The 15,749-nt window shown below is 51.7% G+C and overlaps 5 protein-coding genes across 5 annotated transcripts; 2 read left to right on the forward strand and 3 right to left on the reverse strand.

Annotated features, from left to right (window-relative positions):
• Nucleotides 1-4,439: 4,439 nt before the first annotated feature.
• On the forward strand, nucleotides 4,440-4,652 carry N7515_002057 (uncharacterized protein; the record flags this gene model as incomplete). Its single annotated transcript, XM_056662801.1, has 1 exon — nucleotides 4,440-4,652. The coding sequence occupies one exon, from the start codon at nucleotides 4,440-4,442 to the stop codon at nucleotides 4,650-4,652; it is 213 nt and encodes a 70-aa protein (XP_056524914.1).
• A 281-nt stretch (nucleotides 4,653-4,933) lies between these two features.
• Nucleotides 4,934-5,278, forward strand: N7515_002058 (uncharacterized protein; the record flags this gene model as incomplete). Its single annotated transcript, XM_056662802.1, has 1 exon — nucleotides 4,934-5,278. The coding sequence occupies one exon, from the start codon at nucleotides 4,934-4,936 to the stop codon at nucleotides 5,276-5,278; it is 345 nt and encodes a 114-aa protein (XP_056524915.1).
• Nucleotides 5,279-6,615: 1,337 nt separating this feature from the next.
• ireA (bifunctional endoribonuclease/protein kinase IRE1) lies at nucleotides 6,616-10,063 on the reverse strand (the record flags this gene model as incomplete). The annotated part of the gene is made up of 2 exons (XM_056662803.1): nucleotides 6,616-7,072; nucleotides 7,128-10,063. The coding sequence occupies 2 exons, from the start codon at nucleotides 10,061-10,063 to the stop codon at nucleotides 6,616-6,618; spliced, it is 3,393 nt and encodes a 1,130-aa protein (XP_056524916.1).
• Nucleotides 10,064-11,022: 959 nt separating this feature from the next.
• N7515_002060 (glycoside hydrolase family 76 protein) lies at nucleotides 11,023-12,515 on the reverse strand (the record flags this gene model as incomplete). Its single annotated transcript, XM_056662804.1, has 3 exons — nucleotides 11,023-11,619; nucleotides 11,673-12,367; nucleotides 12,425-12,515. 3 exons carry the CDS (start codon nucleotides 12,513-12,515, stop codon nucleotides 11,023-11,025), a joined length of 1,383 nt encoding a protein of 460 aa, XP_056524917.1.
• Nucleotides 12,516-13,879: 1,364 nt separating this feature from the next.
• On the reverse strand, nucleotides 13,880-15,693 carry N7515_002061 (chaperonin-containing T-complex subunit CCT2; the record flags this gene model as incomplete). Its single annotated transcript, XM_056662805.1, has 4 exons — nucleotides 13,880-13,939; nucleotides 14,009-15,383; nucleotides 15,457-15,614; nucleotides 15,691-15,693. 4 exons carry the CDS (start codon nucleotides 15,691-15,693, stop codon nucleotides 13,880-13,882), a joined length of 1,596 nt encoding a protein of 531 aa, XP_056524918.1.
• Between the last annotated feature and the right edge of the window lie 56 nt (nucleotides 15,694-15,749).

The raw sequence follows: 15,749 nt of genomic DNA on the forward strand, positions 1-15,749 counted from the left end.
CCTCATGGTTTTCAACACGATCTGAGTCTGATCACCGGGCCCAATCTTCCTCAGCTCACCAACCCCCGTAACAGCCCCCGTGTAAACGTATGGGGGCCGTATGAAGAGGCCCTTCAGGGCAAACCAGTGTTCGTCCACAGTCTCAACGTTGCGACCAACAGACACAGGATTCATGAAGGGTATGGAGTGACCACGCAGGCGCAAAAGTCTATTATACACGGCACACATTACACCTGGGAGGAAAGGGCACGCGGAATAAGCACTGCTCTGCTGTGGCGGACACTCCGTGACACTGATGGAGTTGAGAAGGCCTCGGGTAGCATCTTATGTCTAGGCGAGACCCACCACGAAACGGCGTCTGCTCTTCTTTTTCAAAACTTCCAGGGCCCCCTCAGAGAAAGCGAAGACATTCAAATTGGTCCGGACGAGGAATTGCCTACATTCAAGGGAGGCTTCCTGTTGCCCAAGGAGATTAGAATGTCGACAATCATTTAAGGGAGGAGTAGCGAAGACGTCTTTTATTTGAAGGGAGGTTACGTGACGGCGTATTGGGGCACTAAACCTAAAAGGGAAGAGCTAACCGGATAGAGTAATTCACAGGTCCGCTGTTTACATTATCCCTTTGACCAAACCTGGGCTGTATGATCTCTTGTTAGTAGTCGAGCCATAGCAACATTTGTCTGGAGGTTATAGACATGACTAAGGGAATAGGTTGAAGGTAACTTAGGTAAGACGCCACCTGGCGATTAGTTCGAGGGTATTCGAGGCGGTATAGCGCTGTTCTATCAAACAATCCCACAGCGGTCGCCCTTTCCCCAAAATGGATGTGGGAATAGCCTCGTTTTCCATTGCTATGGAAAACCCGCGATCGAAGCCCGTGACGTCACCGAAGGCGCGTGATCGTCTCATCTCTTTCGAAGCTACTTAACTCTCTGTCCTGGTGCCTCTTCTCCTTTCGTTCTTGACCTTTCCAACCATCGTTCTTCATCTCTTTCGCCATCCTTTCTCGCGTTTTATCGTTTGTTTCATATTCCTTGACACTATCCATCTTGTGCTTCCCTCTTATTAGAAGGCTGGAAGCACGTGTCAGTCAACCAAACCCACCTCATGGATCCATTGAACATACCTGCCTCCAGTGTGAAAGGTAAGACAGCGAATTCCATGGAATCCACTCTTCCCATCTCCACGCCTCGTCACTTGGGAGCTGAGACTGACATATCCAGGCCAACCCCGGAATATGAGTATCACGTCGGTGCTCGCACGATCTTCCAGCTCCGCGCTGAGTTCAAGCCCTTCTGCCGCCTTCCTCCTGAACTGCGCATCATGATATGCGATGGAATGTGCCTGGCACATAGTCGACCCACCAGCAATGACGCCTTACAGACCTAGCTGCTGGCAACCCAGCCCACCAGAGCGCAGGCTCTGGAACAGATCAGACCCAAGCGTGCTTGGCTTTCCACCACGAACGACTCGACCGTGGGTAACGGGCACCATCAGTATGATGGCGGATCTCCTTCAAGCCAATGCTGATGAGCGTGCCGTGCACTTGGAGCAATTCATATTGGCAATAGGGAAGCCGTAAAGTTGCTTGCCCGAGCTGGTGCGAATCCTGATATTCAATCATGCGAAAGTGTGACAGCACGACAGGCAGCCCTGGATGCAGGTATTCGTGTCAGATGGAAGGCTCGCCCGAACTAGGTGATTTGGTATCTAACTTGCTGGCGCTACGGCCTATCCATGCACCGCTTGCGTCCGTTGCAAACAGCTCCGGGGATGAGCCCAGACGCAGCGGCTGCCTCCACCCATGCTACTTCCACACACCATGCAGTGTGAGGGTTGACGAATGCTTGTGAGAGGACATCGCTCCTTTTATGCCATTAGCCAGCACAACACCAGACGGTGATTTTCAGTGAGAATACTAGTGTGCTTATCGGCGATGATACTTCCCAATCACCTCGGACGAGCGACACAGGGCCCGGACTCATTCTTGCGATTGGCCTCGCCAAGAGTTCTCGATTGGGGCTTCTCATGCTTCAGTGTGAGGGCTGACGAATGCCTGTGAGAGGTAATCAAGCAGTCTGTCGCGGCCATAAATCTTGTGAGAAAGAAGAGAAAGAAGAACCTTGCCTATGAAGCCCGACGGAAGAAGTGGGAAGAATCCATGGGCCGCCTACCGTACTCGGGCATGTGGGAGAGGTTCTTGCTTCAGGAAAGAATACTGAATGCTTTCCTGACTCGTGTCAACAACCCTGATGTGCCGGACTATCATAGGTACGAGTTAGGCTCCAACAGGTTATGTATGTGATCACGTTCCTTTCATAAACGTCGAGAGGGTTAAGGTGTTCATCGGGATTATCGTGCGCCTGGAAATATGCAGCAAGATGGAATAGAACTTTGATTGATCATGTATGCATTATATCATAACTGGGTAGTGGTAGATCTATGCGCACAATCATGCAGAAGAACAACGAATGAAGCGTAAAATCAGACGAATTACGAGATGAAGACTTGAAAGGAAGTCCACTGTACGGCCGTTTCTGTTGATAACGAAGAGCCGTCCAAAGTATCCAGAAAGACATTCAAGTATGCTGCCCAGACGTAATGCGAATATTTCGCTGAAACAGCGATTGACCTCAAGTTATGGCTGCGTTGCCTAGATGTATGGGAAATTGGTTGAACTTTTGGCTTCGTTTGTCGTTTGCATTTCGCTTGAATTGGTACTGTCGTATTTTGAGGACTCCGCTAGGTTTGACTGCCTATAAGCACTAATAGCTCGGCGGGATGGAATACAGAATATACCTTACTAGGTTTTAGTAAAGCGTCCACCACGCGGCTATCTAATAGTACGGACGAACTATGTATATGTATCAGTTGTCGAGGAGCCAAGGAGTACTTGTACGAGCCATTGGCTCCTGCAGAGTGTAGAATGTCGTTTGATGCGTTCGCCATCGATCAAACGCCCCATTTCACCCTCCGGTCTGCGGCTGCTCTCATTGCTCTGCTGAGCAATCTGTCAGCTTCTACTTCAGTTTGAGATAGATGTGAGTACGAGAAGTGCACTCCAGGACTCATCGGTACACATGTCACCTTGTCATAACTGGGGGTTGACGAAAACCATTCCATGGCTCTTGTCGTTGGTCTCAATCGATTAGCAAACCCACCAGTCAACCCGGGACACTCCAAAACCCCATGTGTCGTGTAGATAGATGCCGGATTGAAAATGGGTGAAGACCAACCGTTTGAGAAAAGGAAGCTGATGAGTTCTCCACCTACCTTAGGTCCTTGTTCAGACACGAAGACCAATGGGCATAATATCGTCGTCAAGTGTGGCTAGCAACGCAGCCTCACGAAACCACAATGTGACATGACCCTCCAATGCGCTCGCCTTAAACGATCTGTTCATGTCCAAGATAGCAAGCGTTTATGTCGTTCCAAGGCTGTCATACTCAGTGCTCCCCATGGTTGCTCTTGCGGCTTGCTGGTCTCGTGATTTGTCGCGTGAGGCGTCGTGCCCTCCCTCCCTCTCACTTTATCTTCCCCTTTCTCAATCGACACCCCCATCAACCTCCATCCCCAGACCAACCGATATACGTGTCACAACGAACTTCTTGATTGATCTGATGTGCGGAATCGGTCAATGAGGAGCCTCATGACGTCCGCGTAGGTAGAAGATCAAGGGCCCCAAGTGTGTCCTTCCCTCGGCGGCCTCGCTGCCTCGACGGGGCCTCGGCGGCCTCGATGCCTTGCGGCCTGGTCTCTCTTGGTAAGTATCCCGCCATCTCTTTCCTCTCCTTTCATCCACCTTCCTCCCCTTTCCTCCATTTCACCATTTTCATCTCTCAAATACATCACCCGGACTCTGCGGGCCATCTCCATGACGGAAGTTGATACTGATAACTGCAGACGACACGGAGACTGATGAGGCATCGTTTCCTCCCTTTCCTCTCCTTCCTCTCCGACCATCTACGAGGAACGGAGCTTCAGTTGCTCGCAGCCTCGAAGATAGGGAACCTAAATACATCCCTGTAGAGGTCGAGTGCCTTTGAGATCCTTGAGAAACGGCAAAAGGCTCTGTACAGTAAGTAGGACCTCAGTCCATCTGTGAGGTCTCGATACTCACTCCTTCTTCCCGATAGTGTCGAAGGTTGCTTATGAGCACCCAATGTTCAGGGTCCCATTGAGGAACTGTCTCCGAAATGGCCGTCACATTCATATCGGTCCTGACTTCGCCACGCGAGTCAATTTCTCCAGCACGCAAAGTCTATCGAGACACAATGCATCTGGTCCCGATGAACAGCTGGAGATTGACGCTTCCAAATTCCCTTCCGATACCGACATCCAAGGAATAGCGGATACGAAAGTCGGAAACGAGTACGTTCGTGGAGTGATTGGCGGTCCTGCCCAGGTGACGGAAGCGAAGCTAGCTGGCGGTTCTTGAAATGTTGCTGGACTCGAGACACCTCGATCTAAACGAGGCGAAGCTGCCCAAAGCGGCGAGCTTCAAGTTGCTACAGGCTTTCTTGCAAGACCTGGCGTTCCCGCAACAGGATTGCTTCCTGATCACCGACCTTTATCGATGGCGTGCCCACAATCTCGCACCTAATGTCGGCCCCCCTCCGATGACTACCATTGGTCCGCCGTCGAGTGGATGAGCCGAGTTCAATTTCCATCCTCTCTCATGGAGAACACTCTGAGGGCTGACGAATGTTGTGGGAGAGTATTGCAGCCTCTGGTAAATAACCAAAACGTGATGGTTTCCAGAGGCGGCCCGCTCCATGGAACAACAACTCGAGAAGCTCATCGAGTTCATAAACTGATCGGAGCCATCTTCGGAGAGTGTCTCGGGCTTCGTAAAGCCCTCTGCGTGGCTGAACATTCATGCCGCTCGTCTTTACAAAAAGCATGTGCCTGTCTCGATCAGACTCTATCAGAGATGGGCTTGAATAGATGGCAAGTCTCCATTCTCAAGAAAGTCGACCCTCCGCCCAAAATCGCTGGCACGCCCCGCATTCCGCGGGTGGCAAAAGACAAAGAAACCTCAGACGGCGAGGAGACTCTAAGTTCCGACTTCGACTCTGACCGTGATTCGGATTTCATCGATCCAAGTGAGGACGGCTTGGAAGACGAAGAAGATGTAGTCATGGCGATGGATAGCGAGTCCGAGCAATCAGACGGCAATCGTCTTCAGGGTATGCATGAAATCCCCAAAGATGGGGTCCCTGAAGAGGAATCGAACTTACGCTCGGCGGAAGGTGATCATCGACCGGATCTGATCTAGACGAAGAGGATGATGAAGATATAGAGGGGCCAGTGTCCCGGAAGGATTAATCGTACTCTCCCATGCACGGATACCATTTCGGTTCGCCACATTCAGCTATCCATCCGCCCTGCGGTCATAATCTTCCAGGAATTGAACTTCGAGATTCCCCAAGCAACCAACATTGCAATCGTCAAATCCGTGCTTCGACAGGGTTCCTTGGGGAACAAAACGGTAAAAGCGTGAATATGCTCGCCGTGATGATGTGCTGAGTTTCCATCGATCGCGCGGTTATCATCGGTGGCAGTGATGGTCGCCCATACTGATGAGACGACGTGCGAGGAGTCAGTGGCGGTGAACGCAAGCGAGTATCCATAATAGAATGTATGGCCACGTGGGGCTGACCTACGTCTTGATACCTTGGTTCTCGTTCTTCCCAACCTCAAACCATTCATCCATCTTGGAGCATGGTTGAACAGCTCAAGAGCGTGTGTGGAGTGGGAAAACGGCGATTGCTGGGGGAGGTTCGACTTGACCTTAACGAGGGGAAGTTGGAAATGGCTGTTTGTGGCGGAAAGGTCATTGTTTTCTCCGTGGCTCGTGGCAGGGTATGGCTGCGCCGCTGCGGCTCGTGCAGATAGCTTCGGCTCAGATGCCTGAGGTTGGGCATTATGCTCGGTTTTATGATATTTTTCATGGGAACCTACCTTATTGGTACCGAGTACATCTCCGAGTCCAACCTCTTTCTGCAATCTTGCCTGTTGGACCTTGGCGGGTGGTGAAATCCAGAGGAAGGCTCAACTGGATCTGAATATTCGTCGATGGTTGACGACGATCAAACAGTATGACGAGGTCCCTTCTCGGGTTCCTGCATTTCTCTTCAGTGTCTTAATCCATTTCACCACCGCCCAGAAGGCGGAGGACATAGGAGGTTCTGCTCTTCCGCGGATTAGTCCCCAAGAAGACCGGCACCTCCGATGATGTCGAGCATAAGTTCTGGATTCCTAGGGACAATCATTGTTGAGTTGAATTTACAATTTCATATTCAAATCTCCACTTCGCCCACCACACTAGAAAAAAGACTCTCAGCCGAGATTATGATGACGCAAACGCCTATCTCCACCATACAAATCTACTAGATTCCTGGTCTGTTCAAGAGCAAGCGAAGAAGAGAACGGCTCAATTTTGGCAGCTGGCGTTTATAACTACAGCTTGGTAGAGGAGAGCAGGTTCAGAGGTAGAATTGTCTCTGACATTCTAAATGCACAGCTCTAAGGAAAGATGCAATATGATCTTCGATAGACTTAGGTATAAACATCAGATGAATTTTTAACTATTCCAACATTCTAAACCCATATCTACTCCGGTGGCACAAAGTACCTCCTAAACCGATCAATGCGAGTCAAGTCAAGCTCAACAATAACACCATGGCAGCTCATCAACAAGCTGGGGAAGCGGTAGGTCCAGAAATTGAGATATCCCTCAGGCAAGCCACCAATATTCTCCTTGAGATGATCAGGCATATCATTGTAGTGATTGCGCTTGTTGCGGAGAGCCCGGAGGAGATCCAACATCCGTGATCCCGTGTACTTGCGCTGCTTACCGAGGTTATCTTTGAAGTCTCGCGGCAGTGCGCGCAAGAAATCCATTTCAGGGCCCATTACACGCCTGGCCGTTGATTCCAGACAAAGTAGGGCGTCTGATGGAGGGTCACGGGGCTCGAATTCGAAGTGGTCGGAGACGTCACAAAGGAAACTGAGGCGGTCTGATGGGGGCCAGAAGAATGGGTGCATCAGGACAGCGCTTGCGTCGGGGCTAGGGGTAACGTTAGTAAAGTGTGATGTGCTGCTGGGGAGAAAGGAATAGTTACCGTTGTCGGGGGTCCAAAGCCAACATTGACCGGATGAGATCGTCCGCTTCGAAAGCGTAATCGCCTAGCTGGTTCAGTTCTTCCAGGTCGAAGTGTCCCTTGACGATGTTTGCTTCGCGCATGAACTTGCCATTCTTGTCGAATGGGTGGCTACCGCGGGTCAAGACGTAGTAGAACACACAACCAAGAGAGAAGATGTCGATGGCCCTGGTGGCGCGACGGTTTGTCTGTGGGTCCACCACGGCAGGTTCCGAGGATTCGGTGTGTTGCGATGCGAGCGATAGCGGACCATCGTCATCCACTAGGAGTTCTGGGGCACGCCAGCCAGAAGTTCCAGCGGCATGGGCTGTAGTAGCACGGAAGGAGCTTTGATTGTCTTCCAGTTTCTTGCACAAACCAAAATCGGAGATCAGGAGCCGCAGTGATCGTGAAACAGCGCGGGCACGTGGCATAGCCACGAGAATGTTCTGCGGCTTGAGGTCACGATGAACAATCTTCAGGGAGTGCAAGTAACGAACACCTTGTGTGATCTGGCGCAGCATATCAGGCAAGTCCAATCCATTTTGGATCAGTTCCGGATAGCTAACGGGACGCTCGATCACATCCTGCAGAGATGCTGGACAAAGCTCGAGACCAATGTACAGGAATCCAGTTGCTTGCTCACGGCAGAAGTATCGGATGACATTATGGTGATCATCACTCTCCTGCAGTAAGCCCACCTCATGGGATGCAATGTCATAGAATTCCATCAGCATGCGCTTGACCGCTACGTCTCGCCCATCGAACGAGCCGCGGTAGACAACGGTTCCATGGCTACCATGTCCCAAAACCACATCAGTGAACACCTGGAGCCGACCAATACGAATGACGCCATCCATCTCCATGATCTCATTCGACACCGTGCGGGTCATTTGGACATCAGGCTCAAGTCGAGGTTGGGGAGATAGATGGTTGACCTGCTCCACGACCTGATCTGCCATCTCAGGGCTATCACCTTCGGGCTTCTTGCGGCGGCGATGGGCCTTCCCTCCTCGGGTTCCACGAGCGCGCTTTTTCTTCGGCTTATCAGCCTCATCTGCGTCCAGGTCATCGGGACTCCGCGATGGCTCGCGAATCTGCACCCGCGCGGTGGACTCTACTTCGTGGCCCCGAGAGGGACGAGGAGTGTCCGGTTCATCCAAGTCCAGATCGACAGTCACATTGGGGACTTGTTGGGTTGGCGTGGAAGAACGCTTGATATCCGGGGCACCGCCGACGAGAGGAGTGGAAGGAGTTGACAGTGAATGCTTATCATTGGTGTTGATGATATTCTTGATGTCCAATTTCTGCTTGGCCAAATCGCGAAGATGGTGCGAGTTGAAGTAGATGAAGGTGCCGATGAACAACAATATCAGAGTCACCACGATATCCAATGCATTATCCCAGCTTTTGCGGATGATGGCGCTATTCCGAAGAGCCGGGGGTAGAGCCAGCTCAGATGGACTTCGAAGAATGTCGCGGGGAGTGTCGTTGGAGAGTCCGGAACTAGACGGCCCGGCGATTCTGGGAATAGGTGATCGAATGATCCGAGGGCCTGTGAGGGAGTGAACACCCGCCAGCGCATTTCGCTGCTGATGCGCGTTCAGGCTCATCAGCGCTTGTCCGCGGCGGAGGAAATCTTTATCATAACATTGGGCCATGGGGGCGCGACCCGTGGCCAAGGGATAAGTTTCCTCCGAAAACGCATACCACCCTCCTGCATCGGTACAATCTATAAAGACACGCATGTCACGTTCATCACCCATTGGTCCGTAATCTGGGTCCGGTGGCTGGAGAGGTTGTGACAATAGCACCAGCGGGGTCGAGGTGTTTGGGCCATCCTTGTTGGCAGGACGCACCACATCGAAAACGCGTGCCACGGGAGACGAAAAGCGTTGAGTGTACCTGGGTCTATCCATGCGCGAATGGTCAAACCCTAGCACGACTCCGTCGTGCATACTGTAGATGTGGCTCTGGTCCATTGTGCGGTAGTACTGGCTCTGGAGATCCATATCACGGTTATTGGGTGCCCACTCCGAGTATTTCAATGTGCAAATTGGATCACCAGTCTCCGTATTCTGTATTGCGACAGCATATTCAATACGCCCGAGGACCAATGTGCCAGAGGTCGACTCGCACTCCTCAGAATCCGAATCCTCCCCGTTCACCTTGCGACATTCAGAACCGGCAGTGACCGGGCCTCGCGAACTAAACACCCGCAGAATACTACCGGTCCGGGCATCAATCGTGTACAATGTGGTCTCCTTCCGAGCAGTGTATGTCACGGCGGGATCGGTGCCGGAATAGGGTGTTTCGTCAACAAGCTGCTTGACAGTCAAGCCGAGTTTTTGCAATCCGGCGTCGGGGGCGGGGCTGTAGATGTAAAGGCTGCCATCCTGGCTCGGTTCGACGATCCACAAAAAGTCGTCTTCGGGCTCTGTATCATCAAAGCTGGAACGGTTCGCTCGATGATAGATGCTCTCGACCACAGGGCTACTCGGGACCTCAAGGGCCCATCGGGCAGCTCCGGTCTTGCGATCACGGGCGTGAATAGTTCCGTCGACGGTCGCCAGCAGCACAAAATCCTCAACCTCCCAGTCCTCGAGGGACCGCGCGTGAAGCTGCGAAGCCAGACCGGCAGAGGTACTGCTGGCCTGGACAGGAGGGGCTCGAACGGCGCGGCCGGAGCCTGCCAGAGCCAGAGTCGCAAGGGCGCTCGCATCGTTGGGTTTCACGATGTGTGGTGCGGCCACATGGGCTGCACGTTGTGTTGATGACTCGTGTGCTACTGGCACCGAGACACGGGAGGGGAAGTCAGAGGCATCTGGATGCTGCTGCGGAGCCACCAGAGCTGGGAGAAGGAGGAGTGCGACACTGGCGGGGAGTGTCGAACGGGCGCCCGGCAGCCGCCACCGCATTGTGCAGCTGTCAGCACGGGAATCGAGGGGAAGGACGATGAAGACAACGAAGGTAGTGGGTGTGTCATGGACCGGTGAGAGGAAGGTTGAATGTGGAATTAATGGAGCAAGTCAGAGTGTGGAGCGAGTCGAGAATCCGGGTAGCGGCTCATTCCCCCACTCACGAGAGTACAGAGTACGGAGTAATTCAATATGTATGCGGGAAAGTAGTAACAAGTAGGGCCAAATATGAATGAATATGAAAGTAGATGAGATAGATGAAAGATGGGGAAGAGATGAAAAGGGGAGAGATTGAAGGGCTGGTAATACACGTGTGCAGGGGATTTTCCGTCTTTCACAGTGCGTTTAGTCTGGGCTCTACTCTCAATTCAGTGTAGCCTAAAACAACGGAACATTCGAGATTTCCGCTGACAGTTTCACCCTTCTCTATACGCAGTACTTAGTACTTAAGAGTACTTAAGAGTTCTTTCTATTTTCTCTTCCCCGGTAATACATCCATGATATTACCGACTGATCATTTTGACTATTTCATCGGACCTTTCATTTGTTTGTTGATCCTCAATTGATCCCCAGCCTGCACACCGACGGTGGAGCACCCTGTCTAGAGTCAGGGGCTAAGACCAATCAAGGGCGAACCAAAGCATTCCATGTGATACGAAGTACTCCGATCGTGGAGGAAATTCAAGTCCATTTTCACTCAGCATCTCAGAAAGAAAGAAAAAGACTATGTAGATCAGTGCAGTTCCAACGCCGCAACCCCGTCGAGCAAAACACGACGTGCCGGAAGAATTGAAAGAGAAAATTTGAAAACACAAGAAAGATCCGGATAGATACAGCGGGAGTAGTTAGAAGCTTGGTCCATAAAAAATGCCCGGGAGAAAGGAACTATAAGACAGAATAGGGATCACGTATGACCCCAAGAGGAGAGCATAGGGAAAAGAAGAAAGAAAAAGAGAGGCTTAACCACCCCGGATCATCCAAGTAACAGCAACGGCCCATCCAGTCACAAAAATGACGGTCAAGATGCCCGCACCTGCCCGGTCCCCGGTCCCAATGTTATTTAACACGGGAATATCGTTGTCCGAGGAATTCGTGCCGGCATTCGGGTTACTCTTGGAAGTACCACCCGAGGCCAAAGTCAAAGGTGCCTTGTTCTTGAAAGGAATCAAATTGGCAGACAGGACACCCAACACAGCCATCTGTTGTTCAAGACCCTTGGTTTTGTCCCATTCGGCTTGCTTGTACCAGCGAATGCCACAGTGTTCACCGTCATCACCACCCGAGCACTGCTTGGCAGCGGCCTGGGCGGAGGTCCTCAACTGGGGGAAGATCAGATCGTAAGTACCGGGAACAATGGTTGTCAACATTCCAAGCCAGTTGGTGAAATAGGCCTTGAAGGTGATCTGGTTGCGATCGCAGTTGCCAAGGGGTTCGCAGGTAGTGTCCGATAGAATTTGACCGTTAGCGTCGTTAAATCCTTTCGTAGGGTAAAACTGTTGAGAGGTCTTGACGAGACCGAGGACACCCTCTTTCCATTTCGTTTCGGTACCATTAGTCTAACGAGAGATTAGTATCAATGCCCGTTGGTCGCTCAACAAAAAAGACATACGTAGTTGTGCATGTAGGCAGCACCACTAATGTAAGTGGCGTAGTTGTAAGTCCATTGGAAGTCGCCATGATCCGTACACTGTGTGCCAACGGTGGTGGTATCGGCGATGTTCCATCTCTTTGTATTGAGCAACGGGGTGGTAGCACTCCAATCCCAGATGCGCTCGGCCCAGTCGGCATAGGTCTTATTTCCGGTGTAGAGAGCGAGGCGGGCCGACAGTTGGAACAATCCTCCGTTCGAGATAGCGTTCTTTGTCAGGTAACCGTCCTGGTATGGCCAAATTTGCCAGCGCATACCACCGTGACAACTGCTCGTATCCCAGCGGGGGATTTGAGTATTGAAAACACCCTGCGCCAGGGAAACCCATGATGGTTCGCCGTCTCGTTCCGGGTAGTTGAATTCAGCGGCGGTAATGGCGGCCAGTCCCCAGAAGACTTGGTCGTCGTTACCGAGATACTGACTGTAATTGGAAGGGAAGAAATTGTCGTCGCCTTTTTGAAAGTACATTCCCTCCTGAATAGCCGCATTGAACTGAGAGTCGCCGGTCACAAACCAGTACAGAATGAGGGTCATGAACATGGAACCGCCTTCCCACCAGGTGCCATCGAGTTTACCAGGAATGTTCTTAGACTCGCGATCGTCGTAGTATTGCATCATTCGGGTAGCGACTTTTTTGGCGGCGCTTTTGAGGGAGCCTTCAGACACGGACAGTATTAGCCAAGCGCTGCGATCAGGAGGGGGGGAAAACGTACTCTCGTCATCGACATTCACGTCGATGGCGAGGGCGCCCTGGACGGCCAGGGTGCCGCCCAGGAGAGTGGCCAGCCACTTGGACAGAATCATTGAATATTCAAACGAGCGTAGAAGCCAACGGCATAGAGGAGAAGAAGAGGAGGGTAGAGAGAAGGTGAAAGCCTAAAGGTGAGCGAGTCAGAAAAGATGACGGAGGATCTCAGCCGGTAACAGTACCGGGGTTGCAGTTCCTGGGCCGCCTGCATCTAAGAATGTTCGTCTGTTCACTTCTCTAAGACTTTCATTATTCTTTCTTACTACGTACCTATACTTACCTATATGTATGTTTACAATTGCTATTCAACTTCTCTGTAGATCTAGATATCAAATTTGTGGTTCTCCTTGATTTTCCCTGAATTACAGTAATTCCGGCCCCTAATACTGTGTACAGCGATGACGGTTAGACTCAGTCCCTGGCGCCGGGCGGCACCTGCAGTTGGGAAATGAAACATCGGGGGGAGAACTGAGACATCCCTTGAATTTTGCATTTAATCTGCTTATTCTATGGACAAACGACAAACGGATAGAAACACATCTCCTTATTGTGTATATACACAACTACTGGGTCCGATCAGCAGAGTCAACTGATTGCCGATCTGGTCCGCTGTCCACCGACCCACGATGATCGTCCTGTCAGAAATGCCAGTCTTGCCAGAAATGCGAAATGCCGAATGAATATGGACTTGGAATTTATCTGGATGCAATTTGCTTAGCACAAACACCCAAGAACGCTTAGATTGCTTGTATCCTGCTGCCTTCTGGTGCCAAGCAATTGGCATCTGCTTTGGGTTCGCCGCTTTAAGGGACTGATGCCAGATCTCTAAGGCAACATATTGGTGCCTGATTGCTGGCACTCTGTCCTACCTGGACTATGTATTGTTGGCTGTTGCACATAGAACTGCTGGTGTCTCCTGCAAGGTCCACACATATACAAAAATGTAAACAAACTACATTTCGACGTTCCTAAGCCCTCCCCCTCCTACATCGCATACGCTCGGCTTCTCGCGGACCTCATACAGCCGTACATCCGAAGCAGACCTAGCGCTGGTATTGTTTATCAGAAATTGGAAGTACTAACTACTACGTACTAGTAAGCGATATAAATAGCGGAGTGGGCGCTATCATCTATCGAGGCAGCCATTTTAGCCGACACCCGAAACAGACACAATGTCTCTCATACACTGCCTCGATTGACCGCATTCTGACGAGAAAGACACAGGTGTACTTGATCCATGGGAAAATTGACCAAGGCCCCATAAAAGGATACCCGAATATACAATAGCCTGTGAACAAACACTACGAGATAAACAATGGATAGATCATGTACTGAGTTGAACTTCTATTGCACATTTTTTAGTTCCTTCGTAGAAAGAGTACAGAGATGGATCCGTCCCATGTCATCACAATCATGTCCATTACTGCCGGGTACGTTGACGAGGAGCCGCACGGATGATGTTGTCCACCCGCAGAAGAAGCTAGAAACGAAGTTAGCAGACATTTCCACATTATATGTAAGACGCAAAGAACTCTTAGCTGGTACATACCTCAGCTGCCTCTGAAGCAGACGAGACAACAGCCTTCTTCAACTTATAAGCCTCCACCACACCGAGCTCACGCATATCCGCAATACCACCACCGGGCGTCAACAAATCAAGACCGGAGCTGGTCATGCCGTTGTTAATGGCCGAGCGGAGACGGGTCACCAGATCACTAGAATCCAAACCGGCATTGTCGGCCAGGATGGTAGGGAGCTGCTTGAGGGCGTGGGAGAAGGAGTCGACGGCAAGCTGCTTCTTGCCAGTAGTGTTCTGGGCGGCCTGTTCCACGGCCTTGGACATGACCATCTCGGCGCAGCCACCGCCAAGTGTGACACGGGGGTCCTTAACAGTCTGTGAGAGAACGGCGAGGGCGTCGTGGAGCGAACGCTCGGCCTCGTCGAGAAGCTGCTCGGTGGCACCGCGCAGGACAATGGTGCAAGCCTGACCAGCGGCCACACCGGAGAACTTAATCAGGGTATCCTCGCCAATGATCACTTCCTCGATCAGATCACAGCCACCGAGCTTGACCTGGTCGGGGTGGTCGAAGGTAGAGGCAATCTCACCGCCGGTAACAAGGGCCAGACGCTCAATGCCGTCGAAATCAGCGTGCTCAATGGACATGATACCGGCCTCGGTGAACAGCTGCTCGGGCCAGTTGTAGATCAGCTGACGGTTAACGAAACAGTTGATACCGTGGGCCTTGATGCGCTCGACCTTTTGGCGCATCTTCTCACGCTCTGCCTTCTCCAACTCGGCAAGCTTGCCGGTCGACTCGACCTTGACTCGTGCGCCGAAGATCTTGACCTTGTCTGTGTCCATTGCTGTGTTGGCAACCAGGATCTTGGCGTTCTCCAACCGCTTAGGCTGGTTGACACCGATCTTCTTGTCCATGATGAAACCCTCATCGAGGTACGAATCGTTCAACTTGCCACCGGCCTTCTTGATAATCTGGATGTGGGAAAGATCGGTGGATCCCTGAAGACGCAGAACGGCGTCACAGGCCAAACGGGCGAAGTGGTCCCGGTCTTGTGACAGAACCTTGGAGCTGAGTGTGGTGCGGGCAATGGCGTGTAAATCCTTGCGGAAAGCCTCGGGGTCCTGGCTGCGGTCGACGGCTGTGGCCTCCAGAGCGGCGAGGGCAGCCTTGCTGGCTATCCGGTAACCTTCGATAATGGTCTGGGGGTGAATCTTCTTGGCAACAAGCTGTTCGGCCTCGCGCAGCAATTCTGCGGCCAGAACGGTAACTGATGTAGTTCCGTCACCAACCTCATCGTCCTGAACCTTCGAGATGTTGACCAAAACCTTAGCCGCGGCGTTATCCAAAGCGATAGACTTGAGAATCGTAGCACCGTCGTTCGTCACGAGGATATCACCTGTAGACCTGTGTAGATAATAATGTCAGTATTTCCCAATCGATATCAGCATATCTGCTTGATCAAAGCTTCCCCACGTACGCAGACTGTAGGATCTTGTCCATTCCCTTGGGGCCAAGGGTACTCTTCACAAGGTCTCCGACGGCGATAGCACCGACGAAGGCCGACAAACGGGCATTCTCGCCCTTCTCCTCAATGACATCGTCGCCAAAGATCTGTGTGGGATTGCCGAAAGACGCCTAGGAGGGGTTGAGGTGAGCCAACGCACACACATATTTTCCACGTTCTCACGGGGTCACCTGGGGAATAGCTTACCATGATTACCAGCTAATATAAGGCAATCGACCAAAGATCAAATGTCTTGCTGGAGAGGT

The sequence above is a fragment of the Penicillium bovifimosum genome, assembly GCF_028826915.1.
Source record: "Penicillium bovifimosum strain IBT 22155 chromosome Unknown utg000002l_segment0_segment0, whole genome shotgun sequence".
NCBI classification, from domain to species: Eukaryota; Fungi; Ascomycota; class Eurotiomycetes; order Eurotiales; family Aspergillaceae; genus Penicillium; species Penicillium bovifimosum.